Genomic DNA, 21,290 nt, shown 5'->3' with positions numbered 1-21,290 from the left:
GCCACTGGTGATGCTTCACTCAGTTTTTTGAGAGAAGGAGTCGTCTGAACGCTCATTTCGATACCTGACAGTTTAAGATGTTAAAGATGAGTATCTCCCTAAAACATAAGGGTATTCTCCCTGTGTACTCGGCCCTGTACACTAGGTTAGTTACATTCATCGAAACAGTTAACTTATAATCACATAATGCAAATACATTATAATATATAAATGTAGTGCAGTCATGTTAAAACTCAAAGGTAGTTACAAAAATAACCTTGCTTCTCAGGCGTCTTATCATCAGATTGGGAGTTGGTCCTGGGTAATATAGATTTGGGAGTGATATTCTTGGGTTCAGCGGGGGCGGCTGGAGACTGAGGTTTCTTCATCTCTACGGGGGTGGGGGCACGCTGTTCCAACTTGGGGCTGGGGGACGACACACTGTGTGGGGCAGTGTGGGAGGTGCCGGGTTTCTCTCGTATAGACTGGTGGACCTGCTCCTTGAACGTGTTCCTGCGCTCTTTGTTCTGGAGGGAGTTCTCTTGGGGGTTGCCGAGGGGAGCTGTCGTCTCCTTGGCTGCTAACTGGGGGGAGGTTATTATCAGGTGGTGAAAATTGGTGCTAATTATATAACTAATATGGGGGGGGGCCAAGTGGATATTTGTAGATATTTGTAGATTAATGTAGAGTGGATAATCCACGAAAAAAGTGGATGACATTCTACAAATTTATACATTTATCTCCAAAAATTCAGTAGAATTTCTGGGCACATATTTGAGATTACATTTTTTGTAGATAAATGTAGATATTTGTAGATTATTGTCAATGGATAATTCACGAAAATTCTACAAATTCTACAAATTTATACATTTATCTCCAAAAATTCAGTAGAATTTCTGGGCACATATTTGAGATATACATTTTTTGTAGATAAATGTAGATATTTGTAGATTATTGTAATGGATAATTCACGAAAAAAGTGGATGACATTATCCAAATATCTACAAATATCCACTTGGCTCCCCCCCTAATATGTATTACTTTGTTATTTTGCAATCGTTGGTTACCATTTGCAACAGATTCGTTTGTGGTCAAAAGTAGTCTGTAATAACTAAGAGTTAAAACTAAATTTTAGGAAGCAACTTACCGTGGCAAGATCAACTTCCTTGTTGCTGTTAGGATCCTTGATGATGATTCCCTTGCTCTTGGGTTTGGGCTGGTGAGGTACAGGGGTCGGTGCCTGCTGCTGGGGTTGCTGTTGCGGTGGAGCCTGCTGCTGGGGAGGAGCCTGGGGTTGGGGAGGCGGCTGTTGCTGCTGAGCCTGATGGATGGGCGGTGTAGGTGAGGAGTGGGCCGAATGTTGAGACATCTGAAATAATAAATGTGTTACTTCCACTAGTTGATACTTGCACCAGGTTTTGAATTTTTAGTATTTATACTTCCAATACTATTATTTAACAAATAAGGTGAGTTCTAGCGGAAGGTTAACTGAGGGTACATATTGTGCAGTGATATATGAATGGATCCCAATCCTATCGACCGTCTACAATGAAAAGGGTGTTACTTAAATTACACCGGGTGTTCTTTATCAGGTGTTACTTTTATCCGGTGTTATCATGGCATCAAAATCAAAACACTACACGCCTTATTTCAAATTCAATAAAAAAGCAATAACAATTAAATAACCTTGTAAAATCGAACATTAAACATAGAAAAAATGCGTACATGGTCTGAAACAGGGGTTTTCTCTAACTCTTATCAACACTTCTCGGTTTCATACTCAAACAGAGACTGTCCAATACTTTGGCTGTCTCCAAAGCTAGCCTCCAGGCACCCACTTTGGAGGACAAATCATCATACACTTCAACTGTTTCAACAATTTTTGCAAGACATTGCGAACCATCAACCAGTTCCGGACCATCCAGTGTTAAATCTGATAAATCATTACTAAAGTCAAAATGATTGGATACAGCGTTGTTTTCGGTCAATGAAGCAACTTTAGAAAACAGTGCTGACAGTTGACTGGATACGATGGCAACAAGAGAAGTGTCCAGATAGGAAGGGATATGGTAGTTTGACCTTTCCTCGGGCGATACAACAAAGCTAGATAATGACTCCAAACAGAACCTCTCCGTGAAACTCCCCCAGGTAGAGCCACTCCACACTTTAATACGCTCTGTAGTCGAGCCAGATAAGTCTTGTACCTGTTTGCTGAGCCGCTCTGTACCGGATTTCTCACCAGAATGGTGTAATATGGGTCGTGACAGGACTTTATCACTGTCAAACATTCGTTAAACTTCTCAAACAGCAGTGTCTTGACATCACCGGGTGTAGCGAACTCCACGGAAGGAAGCAAACTCTGGGAATCTCCTGAAATTCCTGAAATTCCTGAAATTCCTGAAATTCTCAGAAGAACATCATAACCCAAGCTAGGAACCACCACTATACCACTCCTGACAACATCAAGTCTGCAGAGTCCTGTAGTGAGAACAACTTGTACATCCAGTCTCTCAAGTAAACTAAGTATCCTACTGTTCCAGCCCTGCTCACTGGACACACCAGGAGTGCTGACCACTGACTCCTTCACCAGCCCTCTATATCCCAGGTTTCCTGACTGGGGTGCAATGTCTCCCCCCACTAGCAGCACCCTCATCTCCCCACTCAACACCTCATCTGGGGAGCTGATCACGCTGCCTTTCAGAACCAGAGATGGAGCACTGCTCTTCTCAAACGCGACTGTAACACAGCGGGACAGAGTGTTTGCTAGAGTTTCATTATTTTGGGAGAGCTCACAGCATTCTCTAACTAGCTGGTGGTGCTCAATTCCGTGAGAGAGTCCCTCGCATAGTTTAGACAAGGGAACATTACTGATATCCACAGAGACACCCCTCACACCTGATATACAGTGCTCCAGTGCTAGTTCTACCACAGAGTTAATCCACACACCACTCCCCAGCTCCTTCAAATCGTGGAGCAGCTTGTAAAATAAACACGTCCACAGTGCTACAGTCCTCCCGCCGCAGCCGTACCTCTCAACCTGCCGACTGACAGACTCTCTGATCACCTCGACAAAACTGTCCTGCCTCTGAGTCTCTGAGAGAATAACGATAACATCTGAAGTAAGAGTGCGGTGTGTGGACACGAGACGAGACGAGGAACCATAAACCCGCTCTAAAACAGGAAGCAGAGAGATGACGTCTGCAGCTGCAGTGGGAGAAAGGAGTAGGGTCTCGGACATTCCTAGACTACAGATCGGTAAGCAAAACAATTGTAAACACTACTCACCGTTATTGTACCCAAGTTAATAGCAAGGTCATAACAAAAAATGCAAGTTACGATTGTGAATGTAAGGCTGATAAGATTATTAACATTTATAGCCTTTATCAGCTAATCCAATATAAACACATCACTGATATAGATACGGCTTATTATTTGGGGGAGAATCAATTATTATTTTAGTATCAAATTATCACTACTGCGCAGTACTATAATTATTAATTACTGCTATCAGTAATATCATAGCTATAAGGGATTAACAGAAAGCTTCTCAGATGTCTAAGAAATGTGAACATTATCTAGTAACTTGTACAATTCATATTGCATATGCGAAACCTTGGAAAATTTAATGGTTAAATCGTCAAGTTAATGCCTTCGCCCTTTCACTAATGACCATTTCATAAAAAGCTGTGCAATTTATATTACAATAACAAACAATATAGTGTTATATGTTGTGAATGTATAATGAAATTAGAAGGGAGGGGTCATTTTAGAGAATGAGAATTGCCCCCCCCCCCCCCCCCCCCCCCCCCCCCTTAGAAGCAATACACCAGTTTTTAGAGCTAGCAAAACCGGGAAAATAGAGGGCCAACATAAAACAATGCATATAATCAGGTGACTCAAGATAGCAGAATTCGCGGAGCCCTCCATCTTCTTATTTGAAACTGAGCCAAAGAAATTTTGCCTTATACAAAATCCTCAGTTTAACAGTGTGATAACGGATGATAAGAAATACGAATACCGAAGTTGCGTGATTAACTCATCTCTGCACAATTTCATTGATGTAAGATTTTGTAATGCAGTTGAGGATGTTGATTTCATTTCAATGTGGCCTGGGGATTAACATTTCATTTTAATGTATGGCTCAATAAATTAATTTCGTTAGAAACCTGTTGATGAGGCGGATGTGGCTGCTGCTGCTGCATCATCTGTTGAGGCATGTATTGGGGAGGGAACTGCATTCCGGGATACATTCCATACTGCATACCTGCGTGCGAGACAGGCATGGCTCCGTACTGGTTGACGAACTGATATGTGAACGTTACAATTTAAAATATCGGATTATATTTAATAGTGGGTGGGGCTATTGTATAAGCATGATAACGGCGTGATATTTTATACAAAACCATGGCGTGATATTATCTACAAAACCATTGCTGTTAATAAGACTCCAAACGAAAGTGTGCCACAAACAGCCGATACAAAACTAACTTTTATAAATGTGAAACTTACCGGAGCTGCTACACGTCCATCTGCAGACATCTGCAACATGTGCTGGTTGAACTGCTGCTGGAACTGATACCCATGTGGCATCTGCTGATAGGGTAGTGCCGCGTGCATAGGACTGAAATTAAACAACGTTAGTTATCAGTGTTATAATTCATTTCAGTACTTTGTGGGACTTCAATCTTTATAATTAATACGCTTGATTTTCAGTGAAATCTCTTGTAAGCTAATGTCGTGGATTTGTCAGTTCAGATTGGAATGTAGCAGTGTGTGTTTCAGGATAGCTTGGTTGGTTGAGTGTATATACCGCAATTTACACAATTTATACACCGCTACAACACGGTCAAATGTATACATCCTTTTAGAAGAGATGCGTGTTATATAACTTGCTCCAGTCAGCGGCTATTCAGTTAGTCGGATTGAAGGTGTGGTATCTGTCGACGGGACAGCTTCCCGATAAAAAGGCTGGCCCCCGGAAACTTGAGTCAGTGTCCATTACACATGCAGTGACGTCACGCACGACCATGGGAAATCAACCAATAGGCGTCTAGCGTTGGTTCACCTAAATGCGCACAGGGTTTGTCTTTGCAATAAGTGAAATGCTTCGCGCCGCACGCAAAGTCAATATTCAACGGACCCTAGGTGGACTTCTCATGGTTACGTAATATGACACACGTACCACGAGAAAAGGAATTTCGATGTACAGTGAACCACAATAAAATGGAGATAGCAGGGACATCCAATACCCTAGATTGGTTCCTAGGTGACTTAATATTGCTGCCAAAGCGGGACCCCGTCGTTAATATATTTGTCTGGTTGCTAAGGCAATCAGCTGACAACGTAAGCAATATGGTGCCCTGAAAATAACTGCCTTCCAAAAACACGAATTCACTCAAGCTATATTACTTTTAAACTATCTAGTCATGCCACAGTAAGTATGGCGTTTTTAGTCGGCTTGAAACTACGCCACGACGATTTAACTATGGTTAAATCATCAGATCACATGTGGTTACGTAATGCTCGATGAATGCGAGTATAATATCACGTGTTTCCTACAGTGGCGATGTTTTATCTTTTTATTGATAGGGCCGAACTTCTTGTCACATGTACATCAAACTTATATGCAGTTGTTTTCGTTGTGAGACTGCTCCTTTGACACCGATTGTACAAAATTAACCAACACCTGTGTCAGTGTATATTTGAAGAAATCGCTTGTACACAATGTACACAATGTATGTACACTACGCATATTTTCACGCAATGTCACGTATCTATCAACACTAATTTTGTGCAGGGCTGTAAAGTACTGCCCAGGAGTAAAGTTAACCAAAACATGTAGGAATTATCACTCGCACAACTGCAGGGCGAGACAAGACATTAACTATACACATGACATCACATGTATACATAGTAGGTTGAGAAGGGATTCATTTCTAGTTTAATTGTTGAAAGTGTGATATGAACAGAGGGAAGCTTTATCCTAAACGTGCATGTGGAAAGTAAAAGCAGATACAGGGAGGTTAGGGAAGGGGTCTCATAAAAGCAGATACAGGGAGGTTAGGGAAGGGGTCTCATAAAAGCAGATACAGGGAGGTTAGGGAAGGGGTCTCATAAAAGCAGATACAGGGAGGTTAGGGAAGGGGTCTCATAAAAGCAGATACAGGGAGGTTAGGGAAGGGGTCTCATAAAAGCAGATACAGGGAGGTTAGGGAAAGGGTCTCATAAAAGCAGATACAGGGAGGTTAGGGAAAGGGTCTCATAAAAGCAGATACAGGGAGGTTAGGGAAGGGGTCTCATAAAAGCAGATACAGGGAGGTTAGGGAAGGGGTCTCATAAACGCAGATACAGGGAGGTTAGGGAAGGGGTCTCATAAAAGCAGATACAGGGAGGTTAGGGAAGGGGTCTCATAAAAGCAGATACAGGGAGGTTAGGGAAGGGGTCTCATAAAAGCAGATACAGGGAGGTTAGGGAAGGGGTCTCATAAAAGCAGATACAGGGAGGTTAGGGAAGGGGTCTCATAAAAGCAGATACAGGGAGGTCAGGGAAGGGGTCTCATAAAAGCAGATACAGGGAGGTTAGGGAAGGGGTCTCATAAAAGCAGATACAGGGAGGTTAGGGAAGGGGTCTCATAAAAGCAGATACAGGGAGGTTAGGGAAGGGGTCTCATAAACGCAGATACAGGGAGGTTAGGGAAGGGGTCTCATAAAAGCAGATACAGGGAGGTCAGGGAAGGGGTCTCATAAAAGCAGATGCAGGGAGGTCAGGGAAGGGGTCTCATAAAAGCAGATACAGGCAGGTCTAATATCCTTAAAGTAAAAGGGAGGGGTTTAGGGTCTGGCGGGCAACGCACCTAAAAGCACTTAAAGAAAGTATCTTTACATTTTCGCCACGAGACAAGAAAAATTGCTTAACTTAATTCCTGTTTGCCATTTTTTGTCAAATTTTGAGATAAGAACATTCCTACATTTCTTATATACAGGAATGCATCATGGGGAACTAAAATAAAAGTTTCTAAAAATGTGTGCAACTCTTAACTTACATAAACCAGGATTTAACTTTAAGTAAATAACCTACCCCACATGCACACCTTTCAGTATTGTCGGCCCCTTCACTTATAACACATAAGGGATAATCTACCCGATGGACACATTCTAATTTATGCAAGTGTCATGTTCCTTTGAAATATTACTAATGGGACAAATCTTGGCAACAAGTCACATATCTCACTTGAATATACCTGGTAACAAATCACATATCTTACATAATAATACCTGACATACATTCACATATATCTCAAATGGCTATTCCGATGGAAGTGAATATAAGTATGTGTAAATATGACTATTCGTATCAAGAATTATGTCTAAAATTGGAGTGTTGCTCAAAAGTTAATATAAGAACTACGAAGCCAACAGCTCAAATTTGTAACTTTTGGAGAATGGAATAAAATTCCTCAGCAATTCAAATGGCAGTTTAACCGTTTCTGCATTCTTATTTTCATCACCGAGCAAGTGTGTCCCAGATATCCCATGTAACTTAAGTCCACACAGTCGTTAGGTCACCTATACCATCTTATTTTACCAAATTGGGACATTTTATGTGATAACGAGTCTTGAAAGTTACAAAAGAGCTTTTTATTAATATCAGATATGACAGCAAAAAGTTTACATCATGATCACTGTTAAAAAAGCTTTGCCATGTCGACTGTCATGTCTAAGTTTCGAGAAATAAAGATAATCCGTCTTCACTGCTAAAAAGTCAGTGTAATGTGTGTAGGTATGTGTGTGTGATAGGTATCTGTAGTATGTAGTAGTATGGTAGTACTAATTATACTCGTTTCCAAATTTTAAGTGCCGCTCAAAACTTAAGGGGGCCGGGGGGGTCTTCATCAAAATTCTCTCGAAATTGACTTTATAGTTGTTTCTGGTAGGAGGGAGTGATATCTACCAGCTGCTTTTGGTCCCATGGAAAAATATTGTTCCTAGCCGAAATTATCGCCGATCTAAGGTCAGCGCTTATGTGTAATTGTATTGCGCGAGCGATTTTCAATCGCAAATTCTGAAAATCGAGTCTAAAAATCTATCTTCTCCTACATTTTTTGAGCAATCACCCAGAAACTTTCAGGATATGTTCTAGGGACCATTTAGAAGAGATCGTTCAAGCCAAAATTTTGAGATAGGCCTTCAAAAAATTTGTATTCAATTTTGAAAATCTTGGACCTGAAAAAATCGTTAAAAAACAAGGTCCAAGATTTTCAAAATTTAATAAAAAATTTTTAAAGGCCTATCTCAAAATTTTGGCTTGAACGATCTCTTCTAAATGGTCCCTAGAACATATCCTGAAAGTTTCAGGGTGATTGCTCAAAAAATGTAGGAGAAGATAGATTTTTAGACTCGATTTTCAGAATTTGCGATTGAAAATCGCTCGCGCAATACAATTACACATAAGCGCTGACCTTAGACCGGCGATAATTTCGGCTAGGAACAATATTTTTCCATGGGACCAAAAGCAGCTGGTAGATATCACTCCCTTCTACCAGAAACAACTATAAAGTCAATTTCGAGAGAATTTTGATGAAGACCCCCCCCGGCCCCCTTAACGCATGAGGTAAACTGTATGATTTTGTTGTAACTTGCAGCTTTCGTTGGAGCCATGAAGGAATACCGTCTTGTTGAAAAGTGCAGAAATTCAGCACTTCAAATTTGGACAGTATGTGTAAGTATGTGTAAGTATGTGTAAGTATGTGTAAGTATGTGTAAGTATGTGTAACTATGTGTAACTATGTGTATTGTGTAAGTATGTATAAGTTAGTGTAAAATACTCACACATGCCCTGCTGGACCCTGCTGACCCATGTGACCTCTCATCTGAAATAAAACGCGTTAAAATGCATAAAAATTACGAAAACAATTAAAATTGGTAATGACTAATGAGTTGTGAGTACAGTGAGAACATTAATGAGTTGTCCTAGTTTCCCAGAGGATGCAGACAAGCAGGAGCATTTCAGTAGCAATTTAAGGGAATTTAAACGAAATTGGTGGGTTCAAAATTAGTTTCGTGATAATGATTAACTTATTAAACGGTTTGAGATAGTAAGTAAATTAGGTAATCCGATGAAATTGCTGTGATAATAATGGGGTAAGTTGCTCCATCGCTAATGGGGCTTTGTTCCGTCACTAATGGGGCTTTGTTCCGTCACTAGTACATAATGAGGCATTATTACGCCTTTTTTTAATGACTTTTCAAGGATGTTGTAATATTCATTTACTTTAACTAAGTGTTAGTCCCACCCATGTTTTATATTTATATAAAGTACGCAGAGCTCATCAGATTCATGGTTTCCTTCTCGAAGTAAAGGGTAAATCACTGTCTAACAGGGAATATAGCAGATACCACAGATTATTAAAAAGATTTACGACAAGGTTTGAGGGACAGTGTGGGGAGGAGACGCGCCGGGAGGAGACGACTTAATTAAGACCTATTTAACGATACCAAACAAATCATCGGTACTAATTATTAAATTATCGGTACCAATTATCGGTGTTGTTTTGTAACCATACTAATAGACTAACAATAGTTAACATACTTACTAATTCACGAACTTTTCTGTTTACTTAAATGCTTAGATTGTACAGTTTTATTGGTGTGAGATGCACTTATAACAATGTTTTTGATTGCAACGACGGCTAAAATATGACCACAAAATCGTGTACAAACATTTTTCCAATGTCATATTATTGTAAACCGACGGGTTATTTATCATTATAATTTGCAAAGACGTCACTATTGATATTAACGTTTAAGTTTCATGGTTAGAGCAATCCTCCGAGGATACGACTATAACTATACTATAACTATGTACGTGTGGAATGTTCGTGTGGATTGAGGAATGTGCGTGTGGAATGTGCGTGTGGAATGTGTGGGCGAGTGGCAGCACGTGCAAAATGCGTGTGCGAAACTGTGTGATCCCGGCATAGTAAATTGTAAAGAGCTCCACTATAATGATAAAAGTTTTGTTTGTTGCTGAATGTTTTCTCCTCACTCTTTAAAAGTACCCGCACATGGCTAGTACCTGGCACTTGTGTTAGTTGAGATCCACATCAGGAGCGGGATACATGTACATTATCTCATTTGAATACAAATAGTGCAAATGGCAATATATTATTATATTAGTCAGTCCTGATCCATATATCCTGCTCTTTGCTACAATGTATATTCCCAAACCAAACTCACCTTTACCGACTGAGCATCGTATATTTTGGTCTGAGCGTCATGGACCCTGTTTATTTTAGCAGCATACATCCCGCCTGTTCATATCACAAGACTCATTTCTGAACACTCAAAAACTTAGAAACGAACATTGAAATGACTGAACACTCAAAAACTTAGAAACGAATATTGAGATGACTGAACACTCAAAACTCAGAAACGAATGTTGAAATGACTGAACACTCGAAGGTTGACTTAGAAACAAGAAGTGAAATTACTGAGCGCTGGGTAGTTAGTTAACTTAGAAACGAGCGGGGAAATGAGTTAAAACCCTAACAACCACAGTCATAAGTACTTATTTTAAAGCATCTGAAGCACACAAACTAACGGACTATACTTCACATAACTGTCAGAATACTGAGCTATACTGTTCTCCCAATTTAATGTTCAAGCGTATTTCATTAAAATGATCATAAAATTGTTTCTTGACCAGTCTACACTCTGTCTGAACTAACCAATAATTGGAAGAGTTCGGGATTAAGAATTCAAATGTTAGCCTAATTATAATGTTAAGAGAGCCTAATGTTAAGATTTCAAATGTTAGCCTAATGTTAGCCTAACATCTGACAGATAAATTCACATGACTATCGAACTGTGTCAATCCGAAAAATACCAACATCGCGTCGTACATTGAGGGAATACAATTTCATGCCTGGGCGAGGGTTAAAGCCTTACTCGGCTACTTAGACCCCTTCCAGGCTAAACAGTCAATCAGAGGACAAGGATAAGGTCACGTGCTAAAAACTAGCCAATCAGAGCGAAGGAGTGAAAAGGAGAGGTGGGCTGATAGCTGATCTAATTACAGCACCGCTAGGAAGAAATATGTACAGTTCAGTGTTTAAGTTTCGAGTTCGTTCCGCCGAAATTTTTGTATGTTAAGTATTTTACTTTTGGAGGGTTTAAAACCTTCTGATTTAATGGCGGAAACGAAATAAAGCAAGGTACACGGCCTGGATATGCCCAAATAAAGCAAGGTGCACGGCCTGGATATGCCCAAATAAAGCAAGGTGCACGGCCTGGATATGCCCAAATAAAGCAAGGTGCACGGCCTGGATATGCCCAAATAAAGCAAGGTGCACGGCCTGGATATGCCCAAATAAAGCAAGGTGCACGGCCTGGATATGCCCAAATAAAGCAAGGTGCACGGCCTGGATAATGGATATGCCCAAATAAAGCAAGGTGCACGGCCTGGATATGCCCACATAAGGCAAAAGGAACGGCCTGGATATGCCCACATAAGGCAAAAGGAACGGCCTGGATTAGCCTAATCGTTATATGATAGAGCACTGAAAACCTGACCTATTTAAATCAGTCGATATCAAAGTGCAGAGCAAACTAAACATTATATAAATCAGATTAATGTAGAGCAAGTCGCCAATGTGCACAGAACAACTGCATGACAAAATTCTATCATTGCAATCAAACAAGATTCTAACTACTTGATCCAGAAAATTCAAGCAAGGTGTTATCATAAAATATGGTCAGTATGTGAATGTACAGTGTGTGTGACGTGTCACGTGTGTGTACAACTAATGTACAGTGTGTGTGTGACGTGTGTGTGTACGTGTGTGTGTGTGAATGTACAGTGTGTGTGACGTGAGTGTCACGTGTCGTGTGTGTGACGTGTGTGAGTGAATGTACAGTGTGTGTGACGTGTGTGTGTGTGTGACGTGTGTGTACAACTAACGTGAATGTGTATTGTGTGTGTATGATTGTGTCTGGGTTGTGTGTGAGAGTGTATTTGTTTTAGAGGGTGTTATGTGTGTAATTAATATGAAATAAAACTGTCAGGTGATGTGCATCAAATATTTAAATAAATGGCAAGAAAGTGGCCCTTTACTATCACAGTCGTAATGTACCCTCCTTATTTCGATAGTCGCCAGAGGGGGGGGGGTACCAATGGCATAGAATGGAGACAAATGGCATAAAATTCATCAAATGGCATAGAAATTTCATGGCATAAATGGAAATTTTGTTTGGCCAATTCTCCATTTATGCCAATTTATGCCATGAATTTAGGTCTTCATATTTGACCTTTAGGATGACTTTAAATTCGCAAATATTATTAGTACTTGAATAAGAGACATGTTTCATGCTTTATAACGCTTGGAATGATCGTTAAAGTCAAAGATTCATATGACAAATAAAGAAAATAGAAATGTATTATATCAAATATATACCAAACATTTCACTATTCAAGAAAAGCAAATTGTGAGATGTTCAAAATGTACAGAATACAAACATTGACAACACAACGATTTTGAATGTCATCAAGGAACAATGCATCTGATGTATTTGTCTTCGACGAGTAGCCAAACATTAGGAGATCCATTGATTAGGCTATGTTCCTGGCAGTAGTACTTCATCGGGCATGACTTATAAGAAATAAATCTAACCACTCCTGTTGCAAAGTCCTGCTGAGATTTGAAGACTTTAAGAGTTTATGTACTGCCAGCTTTCAAAACTGTTGAACATCCGCATTCAGGTTGATTGTATATGCGAACATCAGAAGACACTCCAAACGCGTCCCCCTTGAATCTTGAAAGACGAGATTTTGTTGATAAAGTGCTTCTTCCTCCATTGAGCGTGAGTGTCTCAAAAGACCGGAAGGATAGTGTTCCATATTTATCTGTTGATATCGTTTCTCCATCATCACAATCATCAACTCCAGGTTCTACCTCATAAGCTAAGTCGTCCTCATCCTCGAGGCATCCAGCTTCATCATCTACAGCTTCCCAAGAAAGTTCTTGGCCATGGACGATTGGCTTCCCACTCCGTTCTTCAGAATCTGCGACTCTGCGACTGCGGCAAACACAGGGAAATTGTTTCTTTTCCCTTCTCGAATGCAGTCCCTCGATGCCCTGTCCAGCGTTTTTGCCAACTTGCCTAGGCCTATCATACCACCAGTCCATTTCACTCGTTCTGCTTTCTGGCCTGTAGATTTAACCTTTTTGAGGTGAACTGTAGGATGCAAAACTGTACTTCCACGTGCATGTGCAATTGCAGATGTGTCTTCATGTAATGATAAAGCACTGTACACATTCTTTCTCTCCATTCCATGGGCCATAGTTATCGCATCCATATTTCTTGAGCGACCAGATGAAAAAGAAACCCGAATAAATGCAAACAGCTGCTCATTCTGATCACTTCCAAGGTAATAAGTGACGATTTCAGCATTAGCGAATTGCTTCTTCAGCAGAGTTAAATACAAAACAAGACCGTCACAAGTACATATAAGATCAAGGTACGTCTGATTCGTTATGCTGACAGCTGAGTAAGTATTCTCTTTCCAAGTAACGAAAAATGTTTTTTCTCAAACAGTTCCATTTTTATTATACTTTATAGTTTAGAGTCTAATTTGGCATGATATCAGATCATGTGATATTACATGGCCCCATGGAGAGCATTGCCAGAGCAATTGGCCAGAGAGCTCCATAGAAGTAAGGGGCCTACTCTAGCCAACAGCTCTAATACATGTCCTTCCTCAACTTCATTTTCTTCATCTAACTGCTGCTGCTGCTCAGCAACTACTTGATATCTGGCACAGTGACAATTGTCTGCGTAGTGTATCTGTTAGCCTCAATTTTGCCTCAAGGAGGGAAGGTACCCTCAATCCAACCTCACATAAGTTTCGATAAAGTCTCAATAACCTTCGGGCTACAATTACAAGTTTTATAGTGGGTCTATAACATGTTTCCGTACATTAAAGTTAAAACTTAAAATGCGGTCGAATCATTTATTAGCCTCATTTTGGCCTCCTACAAGAAGACTCTGCGATTTCTGAAATGTTGAGCTTGAAGAGGATGAATAAATTTTTATTGTTGACACATTAGATAGTCACAATACCGAACATGCTCGAAAATATACACAAAAGTATACTTGTTAGCCTCATTTCACCCTCTCACAAGGTGGTTAGCCTCATTTTCACCTCGAAAATTTGAAGCTATAATCCGACGGAATTTCATGTGCAACATAGATATCAAGTAACTTGTGAGTTGTTAACCTGTTTCCGTACATTAAAGTTAAAATGCGGTCGAATTTTTTATTAGCCTCATTTTGGCCTCCTACAAGTAGACTCGGCGATTTCTGAAATGTTGAGTTTGAAGAGGATGAATCAATCTTTATTGTTGACGTATTAGATAGTCACAATACCGAACCAACTCGACAATATACACAAAAGTATACTTGTTAGCCTCATTTCACCCTCTCAAAAGGTGGTTAGCCTCATTTTCACCTCGAATATTTGAAGTTTAAATACCGATTAAATATAATTTTTTAGTTTTAAAATTTAATATTTCGAATGGCATAGAATGGAGACAAATGGCATAAAATTCATCAAATGGCATAGAAATTTCATGGCATAAATGGAAATTTTGTTTGGCCAATTCTCCATTATGCCATTTATGCCATTGGTACCCCCCCGCCAGAGTTTTAAAATAATCCAAGTCTTGACATTACAATGTGTTGATAATACAATGTGTTTCATTCATTTAGAATGCCCATTTTTTCCTTTTCACCCTTTTGAAAAAAGGCAATAGTGAAAGGTTACGAATGGAGGTTTTTGCAGAAAAACGTGGATTTTGGAGAACGAGATAGGTGGGTCTGAATATGATGTCATTCCGTCCGTTACCATGCGACGAAAAATTTGCGCGCGCGCGAGGATTGCTTGCGGAGATGTGATGTATAGATAGCCTGTGATCTATGAATGCGCGGCGCGACTGTGTTTTAATGTATATGATGCATGTAATGTATAATATAACTATTAGGTAATACGCCCAATTTGTACGTGGCACGCGTAGTGTATTGATGTGTACACGAGTATAGTTTACCTTTGCTGATAATTTCTTGAATTACAGATACAAGTTAAGTTCTACGGCAATTGAACTGAATTTCAAGTGTTTCCCGTATTTGATGCATAATTTATCAATATTATTATCATGAAGATTGAAGTGAGCTGATTGGAGCTTATACTTAAATTTATAGTAAATGTGAAATGGAAATCTAGCGTCCGCCAAAACGAAACAACGGGCGCAATTCTTGTTTAAGTGGGGACTCTAATGGAACAACTATGGAGGACATGTGATCAGTTAATGTGATCCAAAGGCCCGAAATCTAGAGACCAGGTTTTGATCTAATTAACCAATTAACTAATTAACTCCCTATACTTCAAACCTCTAGCTCGTTCATGAGCTTGATGAGGATGATGAGATCCATCATGTTGAAACCCGTTTAAAACCTAAACCTGAGTAGCTGATAACCTATCGATAGGGTGCACGACAATAATCTGCTTTAAATTGCACATAAACATTATTACTCCCTATTACTGCCTTCGAAACTTTTACCCTACACACATTTTCATTGCTGGCTAGCAGTGTCAAATCGTGCTGGTTACTAACAAAAATAAATCGGCGGCGTCATCTTCGGGACACCATGTATTATGCCGATGAGCGACGAAATTCGCAGATCAACAGAAGAACATTAGTACAACACTACTAATCTATTACATTTATCGAGGGCGATACAGAAGGAATATATGTAATGTAGTCCAAGGAGTCCTAATAATCTTCCCGTCAAAAAGTGGCGTTTCTCTTGTATATAATATCTAATTTATCAATTACTAGCAACGACGAGAAATATTTCCTGTAGAAACATATTCCCCGTACATGATAAATCAATGATTTCTGTTTTAAAAACGCTAATCAGCAACCACTCGACTGCACAATTGATAATGATCATAGACTTGGATGGTTTATTCTTTGAATCAAGTTCGTTTAGTAAACGTAGGGTTTAATTTTGGGACAATTGAACCACTGGTACATGTTTTAAATGTTGAATCGTTTGAATCACGAATCTCAAGAAAATCTGACCAACTTACTAAAAAGGAATGTGAAACTAGGCCGGAAATATTTTCAATACTAATCGAATGTTCTCGTCTAAATACAAAGTTGATATCTGATCAGCTTCAAATTTCAGTTAACATGGAAATGAAATTATACATTAGAATTCAGTACTATTGCAGTATTAACAGGTGCGTGTGATTGTTATATTTTCATGAAGTTTCAGTTCTCAGTATGAACATGTGTGCTGACACATTTTAACATTTCATCGTATGCACTAACGATATGTGTAGTAAATATTTCGATTTAAATTTGACTGGCACATCGCGGCCAGTCTCAAACCGGTCTAGACTCTTCTAGTTGGAACGAATGAGATGCACTGAACAGTGGAATTTTAAAATGGAAACCTAAAATGAGCACTTTATTCATTGAGTAGGAGTTAAAGTTTTATGATTTGAAAAGAAAGGTAATAACGGGCGAGACAGTGGTATTTGGTTCAGAATTTGATGAAGCAGTGTTGATTCTTGGATAGAATATTTAGTAACATGTCCGATTAAACTTGCGTTACTTTTAATTAAACAAATCTTTGTTCACTGCATGTTAAGCCCGTTAAGCGAATTGCTATAATATAAAAGTTGGTTCCTCTTGCTGTTCTCCGCATAAACTTGCTACGGTTGTATTCAAAATTGACGATTAAGCAATAATAACTTACAGTTACAAATAGTAATAGTGTTTTAATTGAAATAAGAATTATAGAATGTTACCTGCTGCTGATAGGGCTGGTTCTGATAAGTAGTATCTGAAATTTGAGTGAGTTAATTAAAAATTAATTAGTTAATTAGTTAATTAACAGTTAAAACAGTTACATTATTTGGTTCTCATTATGATTACGGTTGTAGTCAGAGTTTAAGCAAGAAGAAATTCAATTTGTTTCACTTCTTGTGTTCGTAGAAAGTAAAAAATTAGTAAAACGGAATATCGATTTCCAATCTCTTTAGAGAAAATAGGAAGATCACAATTGAACGCCAGGTAAAATAGGCGGCCTTCAAAAAGCATGGAGTAACACAAAAAGGAGAAGTTTATTCTTGAGACTGAGAGTTTTTAGGAAAAACTCGGGTGAAGGATAATATTTTAAATTTTCAAAATTATTGTCTTGAAATGATGTCGTCCATTGCTCATACTACATGGACAATCACGGAAGGCAACTCAAAAGCAATAATTCACATATAAAGTCTAAAAAGTAAATTGTGAAAAGAAAAACTAACCGGATCGCCTGTTGTATCTGTGGTTATTCGCTGCCATAATTGTGTTCCAATTTCAAACTACCGGACCAAACCGGTGGCAACAGTAAACGACGGTTAACAGTTACTGATGAAACATTGTGAAACATTAACAAACAAGGTTAAATGAACTATAAATATTGGTATAAAACTAGCAAATGGGTGTTACCATAAGACTTAGTTTAACGATGTTATCGTAACTGATGTTTCAGTAGCGCATTCTGGTGGTGAAAGCGAATTCGCAAAGTTATCTTTTGTACGATAAAATATTTGCGCGGCGCCTTTCAACTCACTGATGCGATGTTTGTCGACTACAGCGGTGTCTCAATTTCATGAACTAGTACACACTAACGAAAACAATCACATTTTATAATAACTATAAACAATTATTTATAAATGATTAATATCAAATTTAAACTATTGTACTATCATGCAAAAGCTTTTTTGGTTTTACTCTTTTCAATGACAAATGATGTTTTAAATGTTTGAGCGCGCGCAACCAAAAAATAGCTCATAGTATTTATTATAAAAAACAAAAACCAAAAATTAATCACAAAACAAAATTAACAAATAAAAGCTGGCTGCTAACTCTTTCACAATCACAAAAATAAGTTTTATTTGCAACGTCTTAAATTCTGCTATAAAGCTGATTTTAATTATTATCTTTTCAGCTCAAATTTTGACTTATTATTGCACATTATTACATTGTTTGAACATTGAATTTGTTTAATTTTTCTGGCGCGCTGTATTATAATTAATCATACAGTGAAATAATCACTCAGCAAAACGACTATATTATTCATCTTTGTTAATAATTTGTAAAGCTAATTTAAGCATGTAACATATGTTGTTTTATTTATTGTATATATATAGTATGTTGTCTTTTCTCATTTCTATCACGTCATTACACATTATAATTTTTATTTGGGATTGCCGTACGTCAAACTATTAAAATTAGTTATATATCAGAAGTTTTTTACCATAGAAAAATGAGAATGAAAGTTTGGGAGATGAAAGTGTATTGCATAAATGAAACAACCTTGAACTTTTATATCATATTTTATCTGTGGAAGAAATAAGATCACGCCGCGCATATCCATACTCTATCCTTCCAGTTCGAATCGAGCGCTATTTATCAAATTTTCGTTCTGGTATTGTTGGATTAACACTATTCCATGTAAACGTTTGGACGAATATTAACTTTACGTGATTGCTGTTTAACCTGCTGACTGTCATGTCTGAAACGCATTTTTTCAATTTTGTCGACTTTCCAATATTCATTCCACTATATCCTTAGATCAATATTTTATGACTTATAATTAGGGTTTAGATTCCGTTCATGGCGGTTTGTGTGAGATAGTAAACATGCAGTTTAATCTCGTCAAATAGACATGTTTAATCACTGATAATGTCATCGGTTATGTAATATTGATTTTGCTTTTTGACTGTCTAGACTTTTCAAGGCTTTGAGTTCAGACCCTCTAGAACGATCCTGTTGTGTTTGTGCGGATACGAATTTGTCAGGGGTATCTCATTTACAGTTTGTTATCATCACATTCAAACTGTATGATCTTTACCTTACTTTGAGTGGACGTTTTTTATATTTGGTACAACACTGTCAAAAGCTGCGTCACTTTCGAAGGATGCCAAACTGCAGGCATGAAATTCAATCACCAGTCAAATTACAAGATTTTATTCGTAACCCCTGCCGTCACTCTCAGCTATCACATCATGTCCGACGATGACAATTATGTCCCTTACGTCTCTGTCAAGGAACGAAAACTTCAGAAACTTCTTGAACATGCTAAAAAGCGTAGAAAAGTCGCAGAGGACGACACGAAGGTAGAGGAACAGCCCACTAAAGCAAGCTTGTTGGATCAACATGCCAAGTTGATCAAGGCAGCACCCAAAGTTCCAGAGCATGTCAAGAAAAAGATGGAAGAAGAGTTGATCCTTGAATCTGTAAGTGAAAACAAAGCTTTGATGGGGGTTCATGAACTAGCTCAAGGTGTTACATACACTGAATCCATCAAGACCGGTTGGAAGCCCCCAAAGTATGTGAAACTTCACAAATCTGATAAAGTCAGAAGTAAATCTTCAATAAATGTCACTGGAGTTGAGGTTCCGCCTCCGTTGAAGTATTTCCGAGACATGAAATTTCCCATACCTGTGGTTGCTGCTTTAATGGCTAAAGAAATCACTAGACCCTCCCCCATTCAGATGCAAGTCATTCCAGCAGCTTTGTCAGGCAGAGACGTTATTGGAATTGCAAGTACTGGTTCAGGAAAATCATTATCATTCATCCTTCCATTGATAATGTTCAGTTTAGAACAAGAAAAACGGTTACCATTTGCAGAAAATGAGGGACCGTACGGTCTCGTTCTAGTCCCCTCTCGAGAACTGGCTCAGCAGCTCTATGAAAACGTTAACTACTACACAGACGTGCTTAGCAGCAACAAATTCCCTAAACTTCGCACAGCACTGTGCATCGGTGGAACAGACATGCGTGAACAAGTTCGTCAAATTAGCGGGGGTGTTCACATTATAGTAGCTACACCAGGTAGACTAATCGACATGTTAGGTAAACAAATCATTAACTTTCAAGTTTGTAGATATCTGGTGTTGGATGAGGCTGATAGAATGGTTGATATGGGTTTTGAAGAGGATGTACGTCAGGTTTTCTCCTATTTTAAAGGACAACGCCAAACATTGTTGTTCAGTGCTACTATGCCCCTGAAGATCAGAACTTTGCTAAAAGTGCTTTGGTAAATCCTATCACGGTGAATATTGGTCGTGCAGGAGCAGCAAGTGCAAATATTACCCAAACTGTGGTGTATGCTCATTTTGAGGAACGTTTGTCCTATTTACTGGATGCTATTCAGAAAACTGGACCTCCAGTTCTTATATTTTCTGAAAAGAAATCAGAAGTTGACGAAATTCACGAGTTCTTGTTACTCAAAGGACTCGATGCTGTTGCAATTCATGGCGGCAAAGATCAGGACGACAGACGGTGGAGTTTGCGCCAATTCAAGGACAAAAAACAAGATATATTGATCGCAACAGACATTGCCTCTAAAGGACTCGATTTAGAAAACATACAACATGTCATTAACTTCGACATGCCCGACGACATTGAAAACTATGTGCATCGCATAGGAAGGACAGGTCGTGGAAACTCTAAAGGTCTCTCTACTACCTTCATAAACCGAACCTGCTCCATAACTACCCTCCTCGACCTTAAACACCTGCTCATCGAAGCTAAACAGGAAGTTGCTGACGTCCTGTTGCAGTTAGATGATGACGTCACTGTTGCAGCTGAAGGTTGTGAGTTCTGTGGAGGTCTTGGTCATAGAATTTCGGACTGTCCTAAGTTGGAGGCCAATAGGAGAAAACAGGATGCCAACATGGGGAAGAAGGATTATGTAGCTCAGGGTGGTGCTGATTATTAAATAATTACTGGATTAATTAACTAATTAAATCTAACTAATTAGACATTATCAAGGTTTTTTAAATAGATCTTTGACAGTATCAACCATTTTATTGATACAATTTTTATCAGAATAACATTTTGTAGTTTTACTCAGATTCCATTTCAATGCCCTTGCAACAATCTGTGTTTCACTGCTTTCGATTTCCTGTTCAACATTCCAAATACATTCCAACACCCCCAACTAACCTACACACATCTCATTAGCATTGCCGGACACAGTAATGGCGGTGTTTGTAGACGGTCAGCACAGAACAGATTATGGCAGGATAGTTCTAACAACTGGAAACGTTCTACACTCGGCTCCCAGCGTCGTTAACACCCCATCTCGTGCTGACGGCATCAGTTATGAGGTGAGTTTAGTAATTGATAAAATACTGCAAAACTGAAAACATTAACTCTGGCCACATTATTTGATATTTCCTAGTCCATTTAA

At 38.9% G+C, this 21,290-nt stretch overlaps 2 protein-coding genes across 2 annotated transcripts in view; both read left to right on the top strand.

The window, feature by feature from the left end:
- The window catches only part of LOC134814506 (cyclin-L1-like), a 97,403-nt gene that overhangs the window by 71,018 nt on the left and 5,095 nt on the right, over nt 1-21,290 (top strand). Inside the window, exon 2 of the mRNA XM_063822654.1 lies at nt 21,060-21,207. Within this exon, the coding sequence (XP_063678724.1) occupies nt 21,079-21,207 (129 nt within the window). The 5' untranslated portion in view covers nt 21,060-21,078. The remainder of the gene's footprint in view (nt 1-21,059; nt 21,208-21,290) is intronic.
- LOC134814503 (probable ATP-dependent RNA helicase DDX41) lies at nt 18,925-20,915 on the top strand. Its single transcript, XM_063822650.1, is given in 2 exon segments — nt 18,925-20,104; nt 20,107-20,915. Coding segments are annotated over 2 exon segments (1,788 nt in total). The 5' UTR covers nt 18,925-19,026; the 3' UTR covers nt 20,817-20,915.

The sequence above is a fragment of the Bolinopsis microptera genome, chromosome 4, assembly GCF_026151205.1.
Source record: "Bolinopsis microptera isolate Bmic1 chromosome 4, MBARI_Bmic_1.0, whole genome shotgun sequence".
Lineage (NCBI taxonomy): Eukaryota > Metazoa > Ctenophora > Tentaculata > Lobata > Bolinopsidae > Bolinopsis > Bolinopsis microptera.
This window is presented reverse-complemented; position numbering and strand designations above follow the sequence as displayed.